We start from the raw sequence: 21,581 nt of genomic DNA, 5'->3' as shown, positions 1-21,581 counted from the left end.
CCACTGAGGGGAGGAGATAGAGAACTGGGAGCGGGGTTGAGCCGGGAAGTGGGGGGGTGTGGGGAAGGTGTTTTAAGATTTGGTTTTACTTCTCATTATCCTTGTTTTGATTTCATTTGTAGTAAATTAAATTGATTTTGTTTTTTCCCCCAAGTTGAGTCTGGTTTTTGCCCCTGACCATAATTGGTGAATGATCCCTCCCTGTCCTTGTCTCGACCCACGAGCATTTCCTTATATTTTCTTCTCCTCATCCCACCAGGGCTGGGGGGGAGGAGTGAGTGAGCAAGCGGCTTTGTGGTGCCTTGTTACTGGCTGGGCTTAAACCACGACAGCATCCTACATTTTTCACTCCTTCCAACAGGATTACTTGGTAAATCTCTCTCCAGCTACCTGTAGATATGAATTCATCAGTGGCTTTTCAGGAAGCAGTAACTTTGCTTACAAATGGCTTGCTATTTTCTGGACAGTATGACCCAGGTCATGCCAAATAATTCTCTAAGGCATTTGTTCTTTTATGACACAGATCAGCTAGCTCCTACTGTATGTAACAGTTCACACATTAGTAAACTGGCAATCTCTTTTCTCTACGGAATCTCATTTATCACCACCTGGTTTTCTCTTCGAGTGCACCATCTCTAATTTATTATACAGATTGGCTAGGAGAGGGGATATCTGCTAGGACATAGGAAAAGTAACCTTCGGGAATGGTATAAAGCAACCTTTCAAAGAGCCACCCGACAAACTTCAACAAGCACTTCTTATGTAGCTTTGCTATATGAAGTTAGATGTTTCTATTTCTTTTGTTTCAGTATTTGTCTTGGTTAAGCTAGAAAACTTCCCACCCAAATTAAATGGACAAGGAACAAGGTCAAATTTTTGCAGCTGACTGCCAGCAGAATTTGGAAGCTATCAACAAGATCCAAAGACACAAACACAATGTAAGCCCTTGTGTCTTTAGGCATGGCTCATTCCTCTCAGGCAGTCACCTGTCTCCTGAGGCAGAGAGATGCGCAACGTTTTTCATCTCACTTGAGTAATGGTTATCTTTCAGGCTATTTTGTTGGAGTAATTCTGGCTGTCAACATGTACTTTGATAGCTCAGATCTCTGAACTGCTGTGGGAAATCTCCCAGGTCTCCACCCTTGTGCATTCCCAATTACTAATAAGTAACAAGTCCTTAGAAGTGAAAGACCACCTTGCCTTTTACAGCTGACGGAGGCTTGAAGGAGATGGAGACATATCTGAAGTCTTTCTTCTGGGCTCTTTAAAGTACTGTGTCTTTTTACAATTATGTTCTTCTTAACTTGTTTTTGTTACTGAAATGACCATCCGCTGCTAAACTTCACTCTCATTTGCCAGGCAGATCATTTCCATTACCCAGAAGTTACTGTGACTTCAGTAACACATATTAGGGAGGACACTGCAAGTCACCAGTCATTCTATCTCCTTCCACAGAAGCATTTTAGGTGAATGTTAGTAACAGCTAAAAGACTAAACAGCTAAAGACTTCCTCACTGATACACCACATGAGAAAACAACCAACCCTTCTAAAGGCAGCTGGGTCCAACTCATACAGATTGCCCTGTAGTTCAGATTCAACAGACCCTCCTGCGATACACTGCAAAGGCAAAGGTGTTTTCAGCTGATTTCGCTGAACTGGCAGAACTTGGGCTCACACCAAACTTCTTGTTCTCTCAAGGTCAAAGACACTATATTTTTATAACTTATTTTCTGACAACTTCCATTCCAGCCAGTGAAGGCTACAGTGATTTTATCAGTGGATGCTCACAAAACCCTACCAAGAGAAGGCATGTAGTTCAACCCTCTCAAACTCAAGAGCTCACACCTTGGAAAGGAGTAATTATCTGCACAGCTAACACACAAAAGGAAATAAGGCAGTTGCAAACCATCCTCACGACCATTTCTGCACAGACTTGAGGTTGCTTCCTGTAGTAGAGATGGCACAAGCCAGAACAAGGCATTTTTGGCTGCCCTACTATTTAATGCTCCTCTTCAAGCGCACTCAGAAATAGCTGTTCTGAGTCAGAACACATGATTTTTAAATTCAGGTACGTGTTCGAGACAAGAAGACTTCATAGTGGCAAAGTCTAGGGACCTCATACCATCCTAAAGTATGAAAGTTCATCACTGATGTACACCATAAATGATCGACATGTCAGAAAGCTTGAATACTTCCTAGAATTATTCTGCCTCCTCATTTAAAAACATTTAAACTTTAGTGAATATATTTCCTAAATAAGTAACAGTGAATAGCTAACAAAGAATAAAGATATTTAACAGAATCGACTTCCAGACTAGTAATGAAAATTAGCCTAATCAGCAGAATTGATTTGTAAACTGTATACCAATCAGTAACACAGAGCATTCTTACAACAGTGCCTGCCTCCCACTTACCTAGAAGATTTCTGAATTGAAGCCCGCAGTAAGCCTGCATTATTGATTTGCTATAAGAAAATGAAATAATAGAGATACTCACTTTTACCAAAATAATTCTTGCTAGCTCTTCACATACAGGCTTTTCTTCATCCTTCTTCAAGCCCTCCAATTCAAACAAGGTATTGTAATTTTCTAGCATTTTTGTCATTATCTTGTTGCAGATCTCCTGTTCTTTTATACCTTCAAATCCAGAGGGCACGCTAAAATTGGACAGAACACAAACCAGAGTGTTATAGGTACAAAAGTTTCTGCACAGGGTCTCTGTAACATTTCAGTCATGGATCCAGGCTGGCTAGCAGGCACAGGAAACTTTGAAAGGAAGATTGTGTCTATGGTGGTAACAACTATCACAGTTTGTTGGCAGTTTTTCTTACCAGTATTAAATATCGTATCTGTTGGTCAAACAATCTACTTCACAGTACCTAGGTAGAGATCTAATTGAGACAACCACCAAATGACATGCCACCAGCTTGGCTAAAGTTGGGTTAATGACTGCAACACAGACAGCGTGAGGCATTTAAATGCTCTGAACTGTTAATGGGAAGAGTCAGATTCCTCCAAAAAGTGGTTTGTGATAACCTCAAAGGTATACAAGAAGGATGAGTCAAAAAATTAAGAAAACCCACATGCTGAACAGAACACTAAAAATAAAAGTTAAGCAAGATCTTTGCAGCTTCAGGTAACCCCATGCTGTACACCAGATTTCTGAATCTAAGTTTTGAGTTGATATTTCTTTTGGAATTAGGCTCATAACTCACAGGGCTTTTTAAAACATGGAGATGGAGGCTGCTTTCTGCAGAACAGCCTAAAAGATTCATATAAAAAGAGGTTCCTAACCTCCACTTTCTGGGATAATAACCAACTACTTGGCTGCAGAAGAAGCAACTTCTTGCTCTCTTGAAAAAGGCCCCTGTACACCCAGGAATTGCTTGCCACAGACCTTAAAGGCACACACAAACGAAAAGGCGAGATGCTGACTTGGAAGAAGCGGTGTATTCCAGTCTATGCTCCTTTGCCTTCCTTATGTGTTTCACACAACTCTGTCATGTGGTAAAAAATGCATATTACTCACAACAGAGCACACAATTCATTGAAGCATCTAATGATCATCTGCTGGAATGTAGGCCTTCTGCATGTTTATTGGACTTTGGTGCCCAAAACTGACTTAAATTCCATTTTGTTAATTCAGAAGTAAGATCTCTGAAGAATCTTCTTCAGCATTTAAAACACTTCTCCAGTCATTCAGTGATTCCCATTGCACAGGATTTCCAGCAGATGCACTCTCCTCTCAATAATCCACAAAGTGGCTGCATGGATGTGAATTTTCTAAGGACCTTATAAAGCGGCAGAGACTGCAGATCAGGAGGTACAGAAAACACATGGAAGATTTAAAGGGAAGAAGTAGGGGAGCAAAAACCAGAAACAAAAGAAGTTTCAAGTATTTTTTGGCTGAGGACAACTAGTGGCTGTACAAGAGGAAAAAACAACCCAAACCCCCATCAGTTAAATAAATGCCATCTGAGCTATTTTACAGGGATGTAAATTGAAAGTAAACCATTGTTTACTATAACCAGCAAATTAAGATTTACAAATAACTATCTACTATAAAACTGTAACTGTATTTTATTGGGGCCAGATGTGCATTTCAACATGAAGGCTCTGAAAGCAGATGGTCCCAGAAATTTGCCATCAAAAAGTGCCTTCTTGTAGGGGTTGCATGCTACTGATCCTTCTCAATATTTTACTCTCTGCAGTATATCTACATATCAACAGGGAGAGGATCCCACTGCAGCAGAACGCATCTTTGTAAACTCCAGAAGAGAATCTTTACTGCTGTCATTTCCCCATTCAACACATGCTAGAGTCGCAGGACCTGAAGCTTAAAGGAATTGGATTATTTTATACTGCAGAACATTGCCAACTGTAAAATGGGTCAGTCTCAGCTGATTGATTTCATTAGTGTGGAACCTGGTCTCAGACTAAATAAAGAAAAAATGGGACTTCTACTGATGGATGTGCATGTATGGTTGGGCCAATTCACTTTAAAGAATGTCACATATTCACTAAAAGATAGTAACTGGCCTGAATAAAAGAAAGTTTATGTATGCAATAGGCCCATGCAACCATCCCGATTTAAGGAAACCCCTCTTCCCATGCAAAATGATGTGCTCAAGAGTTGGGATGGTGCAGAGCTTGCTTGATAATGCAGGCAAATCCTGACTGTTACCTTCCTGATGTGTTTCTCCAAAACAGGGTACCACTTAAATAAGCCTGGCACCCCTATGAACCTCATTCCTAGGAAATGGACTGAAAATATACTAGAGCAATTTCAAGTCAAAATAAAGACTCCGGATAGCTTCAATGAGTTTTAGAGCAGAACCTTCACCTAAACTACATCTGCTGGAAACTACAGCCAATATCCCCCTACTGGCAACAGCTAACACCAAAAAACTCTTCCTGGTTGAAAAACAGTCCAGGCGATAAAGTTTCCACAAAGCACACAAACAATATTTAATTTCTGCACAATTCCATGGCTTTTTTGCCCTCCCTTCCCCACATTCCTTTGTCAGTTAGATTTTATTAAATCAAATCTGTGAAAAGTCCAACATCTCACTCTGAACAATTCTGTATGTGTATGGTGAGATGCATGTGCAGAACATAAGGCTAAAGCTCATGGCTTTAGTCTTTTTTATCACCCCTCTCTGAATGTAACCAAGCAATAACTGTTTTATTTTAATGGCAGTGTAACATACTTTATCCATTGCCATCTCTCTGCCGCTTAGACAGGCATATTTTACGAAGTTTCTCTCTCTTTTTTTTTTTTTTTCTTTAATTGCTGTTATTAGACCTTCATGATGGCAAGGACTATTATACTCTTTGAGCTATCCATGGTGACCTTTTCCTTGCAATACATCTTCAGCTCAGCATATAAGTTTAGATTATGAGCACGCACTACCCTGCATATTTATACAAGTTAAAACCCATCTGTTCCCACACTGCACGATCAACCAGTCTGACTAGACTTTTCTGAAAATGTGTGTAAAAAAAAGAGTATCTTACTTGAGCTTTTCTTTGTCTGAAAAGTCATGGTATCTACAAATTTCACTTCAACTCACTAGAAAAAGCCAGTCCTACGAGAAAGTATTCTCTCACAGTACCATTTTCATGATCCACACCCTACTCCTTGGAAATTTTTCATATTCTTTTGTGAAGACCTTGTTAAAACATTACAGTAAAACTGTGTTCATAGTCATGGTTCCTTTACGTCTACTTTGCATGTTAATTAGGCATTATAACTGTGTTGCTTTTAGAGTGAGACGCATACCTTACTCCAGTGACAAAATCCTCAACAGCAGGACTTGATCCCCTTATAGCCACGTACGTACCAACTGCTTCAGTAGCAGCACCAGAAACAGCAGCAGAACATCAGCTTCACTACCAGAAACACATTTTCTAAAAGGGAGGCATAAACCTGTAATTTCTGTGGTCATTTCTAGAAGAAAAAATGTTGATGAGTTCAGGTCTATCTTAGAGATTTGAGCTGGAAAACTCCCACTGAGTTCTCACAGTAGCTTGCAAAGTCATGAACAGATACATCGCATAGGCAGTGACAGAAGCAAATTCTCTAGCGTGTCCCCCCTTAGATTCCTCAGACAACCTGCCCTTCCCAGAAAGATGCTCAGAGTGATCTGTGCATGAAGTGCAGTGGCTCCACATTAAGTATTTGGGAAAAATGTGCTTCATCTCAACAAGGCACCAGCATTAACAGCATCTGACTCAGTCAAGCAGGGCTGAGGGCAAAGGTGCATTAATACCACAAGTTTTACAGGATATTAAAGATTGAAATTATTGGTGAAGCCACTTTAAAGCAGAAAAAGCAGTAGTTCTCAAAGTTAAAACATTACTTGGGAATAGGATCAAGTTGTTAGCCCTTCATTTCAAAATATGACACCCAGTAGTATTTCACACTTCTGCACAATGTCCTACCAGCATGCCTGGCCCCTGGCCCACCCACTGCAGCTCCATGCCACTCATATCCATGTAGTCCCATGCTCACTTGTTCTTTGGGTTCTTCCAGACCACTTTAAGCCAAGAGTGTGTCTCCTTCCATGGGGATGCTCAACAAAGCTAGTCTCAAACAAGTTAAACCACATCAAAGCCCTGTGTCACAACTCTTATTCAGACCTAAAGTGACCTGAGGTCAGATTAACTCACTGTGAAAGAATTACTTACATTTCATGCATTAGTTAAATGAATTTACCTCAGGGTCCCTGTAAACAAGCTGTAACAGGCTAAACACGGAATGGACTTACGAGACAGCGAATCTCCAGACTCCACTGTGATGCAGTAACACATCCAAACTTGACTGCATCCGGCACAAGACAGGCATCACTACAAGGTTCTGTCACCATCCACCACACCTGAGAAACTTGCTTCAAGTGGAAACGAGGGCCAGGAGGACTTGAGATGTAGTCATCTGCCTTCAATGAGCTGGACTGAGATCACTGAACTCATTTCCCCAGGCAACAACTGCTGACAGCTCCCTGTCACAACTGAGAACCAGCGATTTCCATGTGAAACAGTGTGTCTCATTGCAAATTCCCAAGGGTGTTCGACCCCACCCTGTCTGAGACGAAGAATGCACATTAACATTTCCTTAAATGGCTTTGCAGAAGTAGCTTGCATGGAATGACAGCACCATTATCGTAATTTACAAACCACTGAGGGCTATATGCTCTGCGGACTGCTACTTTTGCTGTACGTACAGTACCTTTTGTAGGGGAGCACCACAAAGCCACCTTACCATTCTCCTAGGGGATCCCCCAAGAAATGAAGGGACTCAGAGGACTGGGAACACTACATGGGTTTTTTGTTTCTGCAGCCCTCACAAAACATTTTCATTAGTACCTCAGATGCCCATGAGCCCCTCAACAAGCACAAATGAAGATTTTGGAGCACAGCTGGAGTAATCTTAAGAGGTTACAACTTCAGGCAGTCTGCTCTGTTCCTCTAGACAGACGTTACTGTGCCTATAACAGATGTGACCTCATGGCCACAATGCAGTCCTGTACTTCAGCCGATGAAAGCTATTTGTCTTAACACACTGGACCACAAACTGGTGCAGCTGACAACAGGCAAACATTTGTGTCTGCAGACTCTGCTGCAAGATCAGAGGCTAACAGGTAGCTAAACATACAGCAACACTACCTTAGGGCAGGTGTTCATCTTGGTGTGTGTGACTCATTTACATGCTCTGCATCATTTACAGACTTATGTCTCACCAGTTTGGACCAAATGCAATGACATATATCACTACTGAGATTTTACAGAAGTGTCTTCGCTTCTGAGGCATGGGAGAATTCCATGAGGTATCTAACTGCCTACCTTTTAAAATCTGGTCCAGATTATTTTCTGTAACATCAGATTTAGGAGCCTAAATCAACTCGGTAATTCCATCTGTCTACATTACTTGCACTACATGCATAATGCAAAATGCAGCTAATGCAGGTAATGCAAAGCAGTTAAGAGTATGCTGCCACAAAGTCTTTACTGACTGGCTTCATTTATATGAAAAATCTTTTGCTCCAGCAAAAGCTCCATTTTTCATCAGGAAATTGCAGCAATAGTAGGCATCTTTGAAAGTGGGACCTACACAAAACGGAGCAAAGGGCAGTCCATAGCCTAACACCAACTCACAAAGTACATTGCTCATCTCCAAACATTTCTAAACAGAGGCTCCTCAAAAATGCTCCCTGTGATTGTATTTGAGCTGTATTGTTGAGCTCAAACACCATTTTGTTTTGCACATATTCGGAAAAAGGTCTTCACTAAGACGGTGGCCGAGCACTGGAACAAGGTCCCCAGGGAAGTGGTCATGGCCCCAAGGCTGTCGGTGTTCAAGTAGCATTTGGACAACATTCTTAGACACATGGTTTAACTTTTAGGTTGCCCTGTGTCCAGACAGGAGTTGGGACTCGATGAGCTTTGTGGGCCCCTTCCAACTCATGACATTCTATGATTGTAGTTTTTCCTGTGAAACTGATCCTCCACGTCAATTCTGTGTGTACGCTTTCTTGCCAATCCTCAATCGAGATCAGAAGAACGAATATTTTCAACCCAGAGCAGTAACTTATTTTCATGGAGTTTTTCCAACCAAAACCCAAAACAAAATACAAACAAAAAACCCACCAAGCAACCCAAAACACAGAGCATTTCCTATTGAAATAATCACTATTTCATTCAAGAGATTAAATTGGAAATATTATAACACCTGACACTGAACGCATCATAAAAGAGAAACTTCCTCAACTGAAAATTTAGGGGGTGGGTGTTCACTAGGAGAACGGAAGACTTGAGATGGAATTTGGCCAGAACACCCCTCCACTTACGAAGAGAGCAATGCATCCATAGCAATCTTCAGTTTATTTTACATATAGGCCATTCAATGGACTCCAGATGACAAAGCTGAGTACACAACAGAAAATAAACAGGACAAGAAAACATAAAAATATATCACAGAAAGGCTCGGCAATATAGTCCCTTATGCACTTCCTAAAGAGGAGGCAAGCACTCACGAGTATTTAATATGATTAGAGATGAGAACATTTATGGCCTTCTTATATTATACTTCATGCTTTAAACTTGCATCATAGGGTGAAGCATACTGAATTCTTACGAAAAACAACTCCTTTACCCTGCTGGCAAATGCAGTATTTAGAATCTATAAAAACCTTGTCAGAAAGGTTATACTGCATGCTCTGATTTGCAATACTGAATGTTAGAACAACAATTTTCAGTACTCACTTTGACCCCAATCCTGGACGTACATTTGGTTTTAAGACTGATGCAGGTTTGGGACTGCACTGCCTGAAAACAAAGTCCATTCACATAACGTTTCAAAGGCCAGTATTACTCACTGAGGAGTTCTGGTTCAGCCCCTCTGCTTTCACTTCAGCTTCATACACCCAATCTGTGTAGGCTCCAAGGCTGCTAGAAACCAAGGTAAGACACTCATGCAGAACTTCAGATCAGATTTTAATTCTTACGAATTCAGCAACACATTGGAAATCTTTCTGAGTCTCTGAAATACCTACAGCTACCCTACAGACAATCTACATTTTCTCCATACCTAAAGACTATCTACCTTTTCTCCATATCTAATGCTTCCTTCTACAACCCTTCAGGTAACTTGCATTACGTAGTCCTCATACAGAAATAACTTCACCTAACTCTAGCATTTTAACTGGATACCTGCATTTGCTAGACACTTTGCGGGGATGGAGCAATCCCTCACAACATGCTTCATCTCTGCTGGAATGAAACAGTCAGGTTAGTGAGGCCTTGAATGATGGAGACCACACAGATCATTCTTTGAGAATGAGCTGCAAAAAAGGGTGCAAATGGATTCTCTGCTTACTCTGTAACTGGTAGACCTCATGTCTCTTATCATCCCAACTGAAGGACAGGGTGAGTGCAGCAGCCCCTCTGATACCCAGGTCCAAAAGAGCAGAGAGGAGGAGAGAAAACCTAGCTAGTCCTCTCCTTCCTCTTCAGCACAAGCTGTGAGAGCTCAGCAGAGACACACAGCAGGCCATAACTAAGGCTACAGCTCTACAGGAGCTGAAATTCAGGTCAATGGACAATAACTTCCTCCAAAAGTAACCACACTGCAAGTGTTAATACTCCACACAGATTAGCCCAGTGACAGAAGAGACAACTATTTATGTTTCTATACCTTCATGCTTGTTGTTCCTCAAGGGCTGTACTTCTCTGTATACTTGACCTTTGGCTTCCATCACAATAAATCTGAACAACCCAAGTTGAAAGAAAACAGTGCACTAAATCTCAAACCATCACATTTTTCTTTTTTGAGTTGTTTGACCTTGCCCTTTACATTTTCTTATATCTTACATCACACTTCATTACAAGGAATGCAAATAGCCATTTTCTCCCCTCTTCTATTCATTAGAAACACAGAAAGCACAAGATAACCTTTCATTAGAAAAGCACTAGTGCAGTTTGTCAAACAGCAAGTAAGGAAGCAGGGGAAGTAGTGGATAAAAGTAATAAGGGTTCAAAGTTTAGGAGATGAGATAAATTACAGAGAAAGTGACTTAGAAAAATAGGATGAGATTGAGAGAATTAAAATGATGTCTAAATGTCTGGAAAGTGGCCCAACAGTGAGATGTATTCAATTGTTAAATAGCTTCAGTTATGGAGTAGGAGATAATATGTTTGTATAGCTAAAATGTCACTAAAAATACCTTGTGGAAAGTAATCCTTCGCTATCAGCAGATGGGCTTTATCTTCTCTGACACTGTGCATTAACTACACAGACTCCAACGCTGATTTTAGACACGAGTGTGAATTTCTGACAGAAAAATCTCAGATCTTCCTGCTTCAGTGTAATTGCTGACAAGCTGGATGCTAAGCCTTCTTTCCGTGTACCAGAGAAACACCCCATAAACAACAGAGAGCGGAGTGTTTGCTTCAACCACCTGCTGATACTTAATTACTGCAGCTAGTCTCTCTAGGGGCTGCCTGTAGCCGACAATGAGACAGGCCTTGCCAAGCAGGCTTCAGACAGCCTTACTCCAGAGCTCTGAATTGCGTTCTGAGAATCTCTGGCTGCTTGGCCAACCAACTGGCTAAGCCCAATGCCTTAAGTTCAGTGCTGCAAGTTCTTTCCTCCTCCTATCAAATCTTTGTTGATACAGATGGTCACAGTTTCAGCAATTTAAGACTGCATCCATTAACACAGCAGAAAAGGGTATTTGAACTGTTGCTCACAATCTTTGTGTCTGGACCACAATCCTGAACTACCTTGAAAAGATCAAGATCTGATGAAATACATGGCTGAAACCAGATGGTGAAACTTAGTTTAAATAAAAATCTACATCCATAATTCTGACGTATCTGGGTCTTCTAAAAAATGCATTAGTGATTTAAGTGTCAAGCCTTGCTTTCACAGCGTCTTTTGCTACATGAGCATTTATTTCAATGTGTGTCACAACTGCAGGGCTGGCTGCATTCATATACAGCCACAAGAGCCCTTGTGTTTTCACCTCCAGTGAACTCTGCATTTCTCAGTCTTCTGCAGTGGAATGATGCGATTCCACCCCTCTTACACACAGACTCTGTAGCTTACAAAAATTGTTATGTCTTTTCTACGCCATCTTAGGAGTAGAGATCAGTTGAGGCAACAACTATGCAGCTTTTAAAAAGTATGCTTTGGTTTAACCTTAGGAATGCCAATTGCAATTCCAAACTGCAACTCTGCATTCTACACCAAAAAGTATGCAGAGTTAATTTTTAAACTTTCCTGAACAAAGTGATGAGTAAACTAAAAATTATTCTAATAGATACTTGGGAGTTTGAGTCATAGAGATTTAGCCATTGCACTCAGATTCTTCTAATTTATTTTGTTTGTTCTTAACTCTACTAATACATTTAGAAATTCCCAAACTGCCCATACAAATGTAATCTTTAAAAATTGTTTTGCTTTTCCTTGTCAGAAATTTGCAGTATTGTGCTTCAATTAACTCTTACATTCATGTGTTCCTGTGCATACTACTGTCTTTCGAGTTTTCTTTCTTTTGGAGAAGACAATTCTTTTCAAAATATGCTTTATGTTCTCATACTAACACAGCAAATGGCTTGAATCCTGACATATTCACCTTCATCATCCATGAGCAACATCTTAAGATGAAACAGCAGTGTAGTTACAAAGACAAGCTTTGGTTTAAACGTCTCATCTCTGCATGTTCTCTCCCTCACCAATGCAAAAAGGTATGCACCCTTAAAAAGATAACAGGCAGCATCTAGCCTAAAAAATGTGGAACTGGCTCAATACATTACAAGGAACCTGATTTCTGTTTTCTCTCTTTAAAGAAGTTTACTTCTTTCCACTGGCTACACAGGAAGCCTAGGGAGATAGTCGCATTAGGCAATTAATCTAATCTAAGTCTCATTAGGCAACTCAGTACTATTCCAGGGCAAAATTTGACAAAGACCAATACAAATCTGACATTTGCTACAAGAAACTCGCTTGTCTCTTTTTGCTGATAGCACGTATCTTTCAAGACTGATGACTGAACTGAACTCCCTACATGTCTCCCATGTGTTAGATCTTGGATGCATCGTGGGTGTATTGCAGACAAGATCAAGGTGAAGATGCTAACAGTACACTGCATCACAGTGACTCAACAGAAATATTCTCGCTCAAGTGTGCTCTTGCACCTGTAAAGAACTGCTCTTGCTACTGCTGCAAGCTCCACTAGCATGTACAACATGTTGTCTTCACCACAAACACCAAGGGACTGGGCCCAAGGAAAGAAACTAGTAAAACTAGTGAGTCCAGTAAGAAGTCTCAAGAGACCAGTGGAACTCCATAACCTCCAGAGCAGTTTCTGAATATACTAGAAGGATAAAGAGCCCAGAGTCATCAGCATCTTGAGGACAGAACCAGACCACAAGGCCAAATTTGCAGAGAGTATGCAGTATCCATCTCTAGAAATTATAAAGCACCTCAGTGCTGCATAAGAGTCCTTTTCCCCCAGGTATCCTTTCTCAAAGCCTTCTGCAGAGAAGCATCCATATTATCTGATGGCAAAGGAAGAGAGCTGTACAAGCACAAGTCTCCTTGCACTTACACAATCTGAAGGCCTTTCATTGTTATACTCCTGCTCTGCTGTTGACATAGCAATAGAAAACTGACCAAATGTTTAGCAAAATAGCAAGAGGCGATGGGAGAGCAACTCAACTCCCATTCAGCTCAAATAATAGCTTTAGCACTAAAATTTACCACAAAGCCCTAATCATTGCCTCTGTTTGATCACCCTGACAAATTACGGTTCTGAACTACATTTCTGGCCGTCTGCTCCATTACACTCTCCATCAACATATCGTGAAAAGTGAAAATCCCAACTTACTGAAAGCAGTTTGGTCCAAATACAGTGGCAAGATTGCAAAGGTTCATCCTGTTCTCTACATGATGTTCAGCAACCTTTATCAGGAACTGGCACAGATACTTCAGCAGGCAGTAATGAGCATCAGGCAGTTCTTTAAGGAGTTCTTTCAAGTTACTTTCCTTCTGCATGTCATTTCTAGTGTCTAGGAAAAACAAGAAGAAAAAACATATATACGGTTTTCTACATTGCTGCCAATTTACTTACATGGATGAGCAAGCAGTGGGATCTAAAATTTAGTCTTATTTCTGTTCAGAGCCACAGAATCTTCCAAACCCCCCAATTTTCCTCAGGGAACCTGCACCTTTCTTCTGGGGCTCACCCTGGCCACCACTGGCACTGTTTCATCCTCACCTTTACGTTGTAACTGTTTTCCTGAACAGAATCAGCAGTGGTCATAGCTAAAAGCACCGGAGCATGTTTGTTCCCATCCAGTACATAGCTATATCTGCTTTAACTCCAGCTCTACCAGATCTCCTGTTTCCACGCTTCTGGATGTTATCTCTGCTTCCCAAACCCCACCTCGTACTCTGTTTTAGTCTCCCCTCCCATGAAAACCTTCAAAAAGAAGAAAGCAAGAACAGTAAAACAAGGAGTCTCCTAAAATGCAGGTGTTATTCTAACTACAGTACTTCCTGTGAGTACATTTTATGAAAAGCTCAATTTTGTGTCTTTTGTCAGAGTCACAACTCTGTACTAAGTCTTAGGTGAGGAGTCCTGCTTACAGAGAAGAGGCTGTTCAGGGAAGTGTTAAGACTCCATAATGAGCCAAAACATGTTAGAGAATAGCCTGGTTATACTGTACAATCTTCTAGAATTTAAGTATGAATAAAAGTTTCCCATACTGAACTGAATAATATCAAAAGTATGACTAAGGTCAGTTTTCTTTCATGCAGGTCTTTCTTGGGTTTTGTTTGTTTTCTTTTTTTTTTAAAAGCAAAAACTACATGAACTTCACAGATGCTGTGTTTATAAAGACCCAGGCAGTGAACACAAGCTTGGCCTCACAAACAGCTTCTACTTAATTGTGTTCTGCTTCTGGAATTGAACTCAAAATCTGCGAAATCCTTTGCTCCCCTCCTCCACCCCAGAAACACTTTCCAAAAAGTAATTTGTACCCACCAAAATCTTGGGTTTATATATTAATAAAAGCAAAATTGTGAGAACAATTCAGTATTTGCTTCCCTTTATGTCAAAACAGGATGCCTTAATGCTTGGAAATACTAAATTCTACTCTCCATCAAAATGAAATTTCACTGAACTCTCACATATGCTGAGTTCTTGGGGTTTTGTGCAAGAGCATTTTCAAACAGAAGACCTCAGTCTCTAAAGGTTTTCCTCACCGATCTAATTATAAGCAGTGTCCATTAACATGAGGGCAGCTGTGCATTTCTAGTACTTTTTTTTCTTTATCATCCTTATAGGTTGATGGTGTTAATGCTGTTAAGACTGTTGTTGTGTAATTGATTTTTCCTCAGAGATGTACTTAAAAGTTTAAAAACAGTTCTAGTGGTTGGAAGGATGTCTTTATTCCACAAAGCCAAAGTGAGCTCACACTAAATGCCAACCCTCTGTGTTCTCTGTAACAGATTTCCTCATCCCAAAGTAGCTGCTGGCTTACCACTGGAATACAGACATCCTCCCCATGCTTAGGGTAACTAGGTATTTTTTCATTCAGAGAATGTTATGATCCTTAGCAAGGAGATGCACCCAGCATTCAATCAAAACCAAACCTTGCTCAGGAGGAAAAACAAAAAGAGAGGGGGACAAAAAAAAAAGAGGGGGGGAAAGAGAAAAGCTTTGAACACAGTGTAAGGTATGCACAAATGCTTCAGAAGTTTCATCTTCATTTTTTCTTTTCATTTCCCAGAAATATTCCAGGGCTGGATTGCACAGTATTCCAGGGGTACAGTGCTTTGAAAAGTGGTTAGCTGTGTAAATTAGCAGTCTGTATAAAAACATCTGAAAGTGACAACCATTAAGTCACAATATGATTTCTGTTTTATAACCAGACGTTTTTGTGGCTAATAAACAGGATTTATCCTGCATGTAGTTTGGGAAACAAATGAATTTTGTATGTACGTACTTGCCACTTCATACAGTTGAATTTGCGCAATTTCATCCGCTTCCAAGCTTAGGTTTCCTGCCTTACATGTCGTGCATAATACAGTACATGGCAATAGAAACCTTTTTAAGTTTTATATGCAAGAAGAATTAATTTTTATGTATCTGTTTTGGCACCACAGACTGAATATGAATTCTTTCACAACAACAGGCCAAAGTTTAAAATGCCAGTTAAATTACAGGACCAAACATTTCAACCAACTCGTTAATTACATCCTTTTCTTCTGCAGCTAAGAAATTAGCTCCTTCAGAAAAGTCAAATATCAAATATGCATGAAGCAGATGAGCAAAAATCTTACTTGCTTATTTATTGCAATAATTTCTTTCAAAATTTTTTTAGAGCTATACAGAATAAAAACAATCCTGACTTTACTACTATGAATTAGCTTGGTAACAGTAAGAAATCCGATTTATTATTTTTATTTCTGCAGCAAAATTTTAGGATGCTTCTGAAGTCTGTATTAAATGGAGTAATAATAAAGAATTTAATTGGATTTGTATGTGCACTGATCGAAGTGGACTGGACAGTCTCTGACTTGATTACTAATTATCTTTTCATGAAGCTTAAACAAAAACAAAACACAACTAATTTCCACATAGCCAGAACATTACAATTCACCTCCTGACATACTTCCCTTTAGATAACAGAACAACTAGCACACAGTGTTTTCTACTATAAATTGCTTGCAGTTATGATAACGAAAGCCAAAGCCATCTCTTAGAAAAAACACACCTCTTCCACCACCATCACCCCACCACCTAATTAGGGAATGCCCTTGAGAACTAATCTCTGAGCCTCCCACTGGGGCTTTAGATTGACAGGTAGTTTTCCATTTACTGAAGATTTTCCATCCCTTCCAAACTATAAAGATGCTAATAACCTCCACAAAATATTCTGAAACACAGGTTTGCACTCTGACAACAAACAGAACTATTGGCCTCATGGCATCAGTTGTATCTGGTGGGTAGGATGTCCCTGTTCATTAACCATGATATATTACATGGTGTGGATCAACATCAGAGATGCTTATTGCTGGGCACAGCCAAACCTTTCATTTCTGTACTTTCAAGAACAGAGACAGATATCAGATCATAAGGTCTTGAGAAATTACCCTAATTGAAGGCACAGAGACACTGAACAACATGAGGCAGCAAAACCCATTTACTGAGCCATGAAATTCCTTGTCCTTGTGAAATGGGAGAAAGAAAATATGGCTTTCCTCCCTCAACTTCTTTTCCAGTGAAAAAGCAAGGGAAGGAACTCAAGCCCTTCTCCCAATACAATCCAAAAATCAAAACTAGTTTGTTAATTCTCCTGCTGCTGACATTTATTTAATGGATTTCAGCTTTATTTTTAAAAAGTACTATTACAATTAATGGTGAATTTAGAAACTGACATGCATACACAGTATTCCATGCACTCTGTACATTTTTCAGGACAAGTGTACCTCTGCTATCCATGACCGTATTACTTCAAATAAAACAGCTTTTCAACTAGAGAGCAAAAATAGTCTTGAGTCACAACAACCAATTGCTTGGAGCGTTCCTCCTCCTTTTGTCCACCTGCTACACAATTTTTCAATTTGCTTCAATCACTAAGGTTTACTCAGCTGGTACTGACCATCAGAGAAAACATTAGAGCACCAGAGCTGTTTATGCTACCATGCAGACAAGCATCAAGTGTACCAAAGCCCTAAGCTTATGTACATGCCTAATTTTGTGAAGTACAAGCTGTCCCGTGGAAGTCAAGACGACCAAGCGCGGTCTTTTTTATTCAGTCAGATTAAAGAGAGTGGCACGAAGCTAAGCATATGCTTCGGTCTCTGCAGCATCCTGAGACGAGACAAACGAGCTTGTCATTAACAGGAACAGCAGAGTGCCAGATTTTCAAAGGCAATTCAGGAACCTGTATTCAAGCACTATTTCCAGGTATGTCCAGCTACCAACACACTTGTGATTTTCAAGCACAGCACATGAATATCTTTTGAAAATTTTGCCCAATGCAGCGGAGAGAAGGGGAAAGGAGTAAAAGAAGAATGAAGGCTAAGGGGAAGGTGCTTTCAAGGCAGAATCAAAGGCATTCACTTTTTTATTTTGGGAGCCTGCCAGAAGCCATGTGAAGCAGACAGCACCCCAGCAGAGGTCTGTGAAAGAAGCCTAGCTAGATGAGCAGCCAGGAAGGGCTTGAAACCAGGGATGAGATGGTGGTTTCTGGGCTGAGGAAGGGAACAAAACCAGCAGCCTCAGGCCACGTCTGGGCTCAGCAGCCAGAGGACACAGAGCACAGTGTGACACAGGCAGAGGGCCAAGGAAGCCAGCAAGGGCAGTGTGGCACCTCAGAACTGAGCTAGGGACTCTAAGGACAGGAAGTCTCTCTAAAAATGTTAATTAGCTAGAAACAGGAGCCTCAACAGTGTAGGAGGCACAGACATATTTGCAAGGGTGTTTTCAGTCTCATTTAATTTCAGTATACACCCACAGATCACAAGAAGAGGGACATATTTTCCAGTGGTTCATCCTATTTCTGAACATATTGAGTTTCTCTGACATGCTACAGACACGATCTAATTCTGCAATCCATCCCTCTTCATGCTACTCCTTCCCCCTGCAGAACATGCTGTCTGAACATCACTAAAGGTATGGATGCCTGTAGACAGGTGCGTGTAATTGCTTTGTTCATGCCTCAAATGGTCTGACCCCAAACAACTCCAGCCTGGAAGCACTGAAACCGTATCAGCATAGTGCCATGCCCTAGCTAATTATCTCTGCTGTGAGGCGAGGAAGAGAGTCTGAGGCTCAGTGTCATGCTACCACGTCTGCATAGCTTTCAGCTGCCTTGCATACTACAAGCTTGGAGAGCAGACAGAAAAGCTTGCATCTGTCTGCAGCTATCAACACGCCCTAGGAAGTCAATCTTCGACACATAGGCAGCAGGTTGTACATTGCAGTACCACTGTGCCCATGGGGCTGTTGGAGGAATCAAAGCATTTCTTTCCACCTCCACAATCTATGGGAAATGGGACTCTGGTCTCTCTCTGCCAAGAAGCAATCTGCTTCAGACAAGATCCTGCCCCAGAGGAAAAAAAAAAAAAAAAAAAAATCACGCCTTGCTGCCATCAGTAGCAGAAATGCTGGAAGTCCTTATCATAAGAAGGTTGTCATCACAATCCAACTTGAGACCCCTTGCGCTGCATCATTATGGCACTTTGCAGAGCTGTATTTATGCTTCATTCCAACACATTGGGATCAGAGCACTCTCACTTCTTTTGCAGCTCTGCTGAGTGTCATCATCTGCACAAGAAATCCAGTCCCAGGAGTTTTTACTGCGTAACAAACATCTTCTGCATGTGGAAACCCGAAGTTATTTCTCTAGTTTGGAACTAGTCCTGATAACACAAAAATTACAATAAAAGCAAAAAGAAAAGGTTAAAAAGATGCCACAAGAGCCTGGACAACCACAGACATCTAGTGAATCTGATTTGCTGCACTGCTGCAGTTACCGTGGTTAAAGGGTCAGCTCTCATCTATTCATTTTCACACTCATTTATTCATTTTCACAGTCACTGTTCAGGTTGAAATTGGACCTCTAAAATCCCCCAACACAACCTATATTTTTGGTTCTGCTTGTTCATGTAACTCAAACAGCTGCTGGCTAGTAAGCATTCCCTAAACTGACCTGCTGATCCAGAAGGGAGCTGCTCTTTCTCCTCCACCACCTCCGATCCCTCCCCCTGAAACTAGCAGGGCTGTTGACAGACACCAGATAAAACCTTGCCAGCCATGGCAGGTTGTGAGCAGGAGGAGGTATGTGAGCTAAAACTCACATATAGCTGCTGCCCACTGAAAAATATAAATCGTCTAGGATTGAGCATTGTCAAGAAGCCAGAGTGATCAAATAGCATTCAACTGAATTAGACCGAGTACCAAAGGAAGACAGGACCCCACATTTCACTGTACCACCTGCTGGAGGAGGGAATGCAACAACAACAAAAAAGAAATTCACATAAGGAAAAAGCTTTCAGTATGCTAAAAAGGAAAAGTACAATAGCAACCTGTCTTGCTGAAAGCAAGTGACCTGTGAAAGGGTATAAGAGCTGTGCATATAGTTCCTAGTATGTACAAATGTCTTAAGAGTCAGTGATCATGATATAAAAGATAAGGAATGAAAAGCCAGAAGGAATAAACAAGCTCAAGCAGGGATTGCTGTATGGGAGCTGCTGATTTCTTCCAGATGAGGTTTCTGAAAGAAACTTTCACCACTCTGTAAGCACGGCCTGTTTTGCACAGGCACGCAGAGATCTGCTCTGCAGTGAAGCCTCAGTCACAAAAGAGATTGTGATGGACATTTTTTACCCTAGGACTCCCTGCAAGGAGCAGCCTTCATATTTGTCAGGCGCTGGGGGAGGCTGGCCAATGCAAAGATCACTATCAGCATGTCCCTGGCCTGCACTTGCTACACACATCTCCGATCAACATCGTTTACAGAGGGAGGCCCTCCTCAGTTCCCACTGCCACTGCCCTTCTCCAAGGGCAGAGAGAGAAGATCAGGACACACCAAATGGCCTTTAGGATACGCTACGTTATGTTTTCTGGAACTGAATAGTCTTGGCATTATGCTGAATATTTATATAAACAGCAATGCGTCAGGATTTGGGGGCAGCACGCAGATCTCCATTTCACACGACATTGCACAGGCTGCAGACAGCATGCCAAACCAGCTGCATGGACTTCCTGAACTACCAGTGGGTCAGGTTCTCTCTTTTTCGTAAAAAGGCAGATTATTTACTCTTTCGTTTGGTAGCAAAGACTATATGTGGAATTAAAAAGGGTTACAGCTACAGGTAAAATTTGTAATTTTCAGCCCAGCTATTTTTAACTAGACAAATTGCTCCCTAGCAATCTTTATAGGAAGTAAAGTAACTGTGTGTTATTCTCAGGCCAAGATCTCAGCTGGCTTAGAAAAATGCCGATACCAATCCCTGAAAATATTCCAAAGGAACACTAACAGAATCCCCCAAAAACATTTCCCATGCAAAGCTTCAACAGGAGGGAATACAGAGGTTGTAACAGAGCTTGTAACTGCCTTCACTGTAGACATGCAGCTAAGTGGCTCCAGATTCAAAGTTATTTTTTAATAACCTGTTGGCCCAGAAACAGCTTGACCTACTTTCTTCATAGTTTACAAAAAGAACACCCATGCACGCACCCTCTTGGTACCATTTTGCAACGAATACCCTTGTACATACTTTGATAAGTGAATAGATAACTCCCCTAATCCTGCATAGCTGGTTGATCATTTAACTGTAAACAAAGGCCCATCTACCATTTAAGCTAATCTGAACCCGATGAAAGTCATCAGTGTCTTTCATAGCAACTCATTTACGCTGCATTTTCTAGGGCATGAAAAAACCCTCAGTTTTCTTCAAACTTTAAAAAAACCTTCCGCCCGCTGTAACAGCCAACCTGTCATTTTTCAGACAGGATTTTTTTTTTCCTGATCAAAACTATAACGGGACTATAACTGGAGCTTATTGTGCAATACAGGCAAACTTAGCTATGAGGACACATCACGCTTGGACTGACTTTTGCAGAACTGGGTTCATAAGTTATATCAGTAACTTTTTTTTGAAACAAGAAAGCTTGGTGGGTAAACCTGCTAAGTAAGGATATTTATCGCATTTCCATAGAAAGTACTGGGGGAATTTTGCATTTCCTGTGGGAAGCAGGAATGAATGAAACTTTCCACAAACAGCACTGTTCACAAAGCACATTATTAGTTCCTGGTGCAATACACCAATATGACCTTTGTGGGGACAGGGATGTAGAACAGCAAAGGTGTGACAAAATTTCCATTTAAACAGTGATTTATGAAAAAGAACATAATTAAATACAGCTCATGAGTCAGACCTAGTGAAATCTAAAAGACCCAAAAAAAAGGACAGCTATGACCAGAAAAAAGGGACTTTCCAAAACAATGGCACCTTCCTACACAACACTTCCTGAACCCTATCCTTGGGCCCCAGACAACTTCAC

General features: G+C 40.9%; 1 protein-coding gene across 8 annotated transcripts in view; it reads right to left on the bottom strand.

Moving 5' to 3' along the window:
- FAM13A (family with sequence similarity 13 member A) overlaps nucleotides 1-21,581 on the bottom strand; it is a 149,750-nt gene that overhangs the window by 114,201 nt on the left and 13,968 nt on the right. For 7 of the 8 annotated variants that reach the window (XM_069784743.1, XM_069784729.1, XM_069784731.1 and 4 more), the window contains 2 exons: nucleotides 13,389-13,569; nucleotides 2,498-2,657 (listed from right to left, as the gene is read on the bottom strand). In XM_069784743.1, the coding sequence (XP_069640844.1) occupies nucleotides 2,498-2,657; nucleotides 13,389-13,569 (341 nt within the window). Of the gene's footprint in view, nucleotides 1-2,497; nucleotides 2,658-6,718; nucleotides 6,829-13,388; nucleotides 13,570-21,581 lie in introns of those variants that run through there. The other variant, XM_069784744.1, reaches the window with a different exon arrangement.

The sequence above is a fragment of the Haliaeetus albicilla genome, chromosome 1 (genome assembly GCF_947461875.1).
Source record: "Haliaeetus albicilla chromosome 1, bHalAlb1.1, whole genome shotgun sequence".
Taxonomy (NCBI): domain Eukaryota; kingdom Metazoa; phylum Chordata; class Aves; order Accipitriformes; family Accipitridae; genus Haliaeetus; species Haliaeetus albicilla.
The sequence above is the reverse complement of the archived record's forward strand: the minus strand, read 5'-3'. Positions and strand labels throughout refer to the sequence as shown.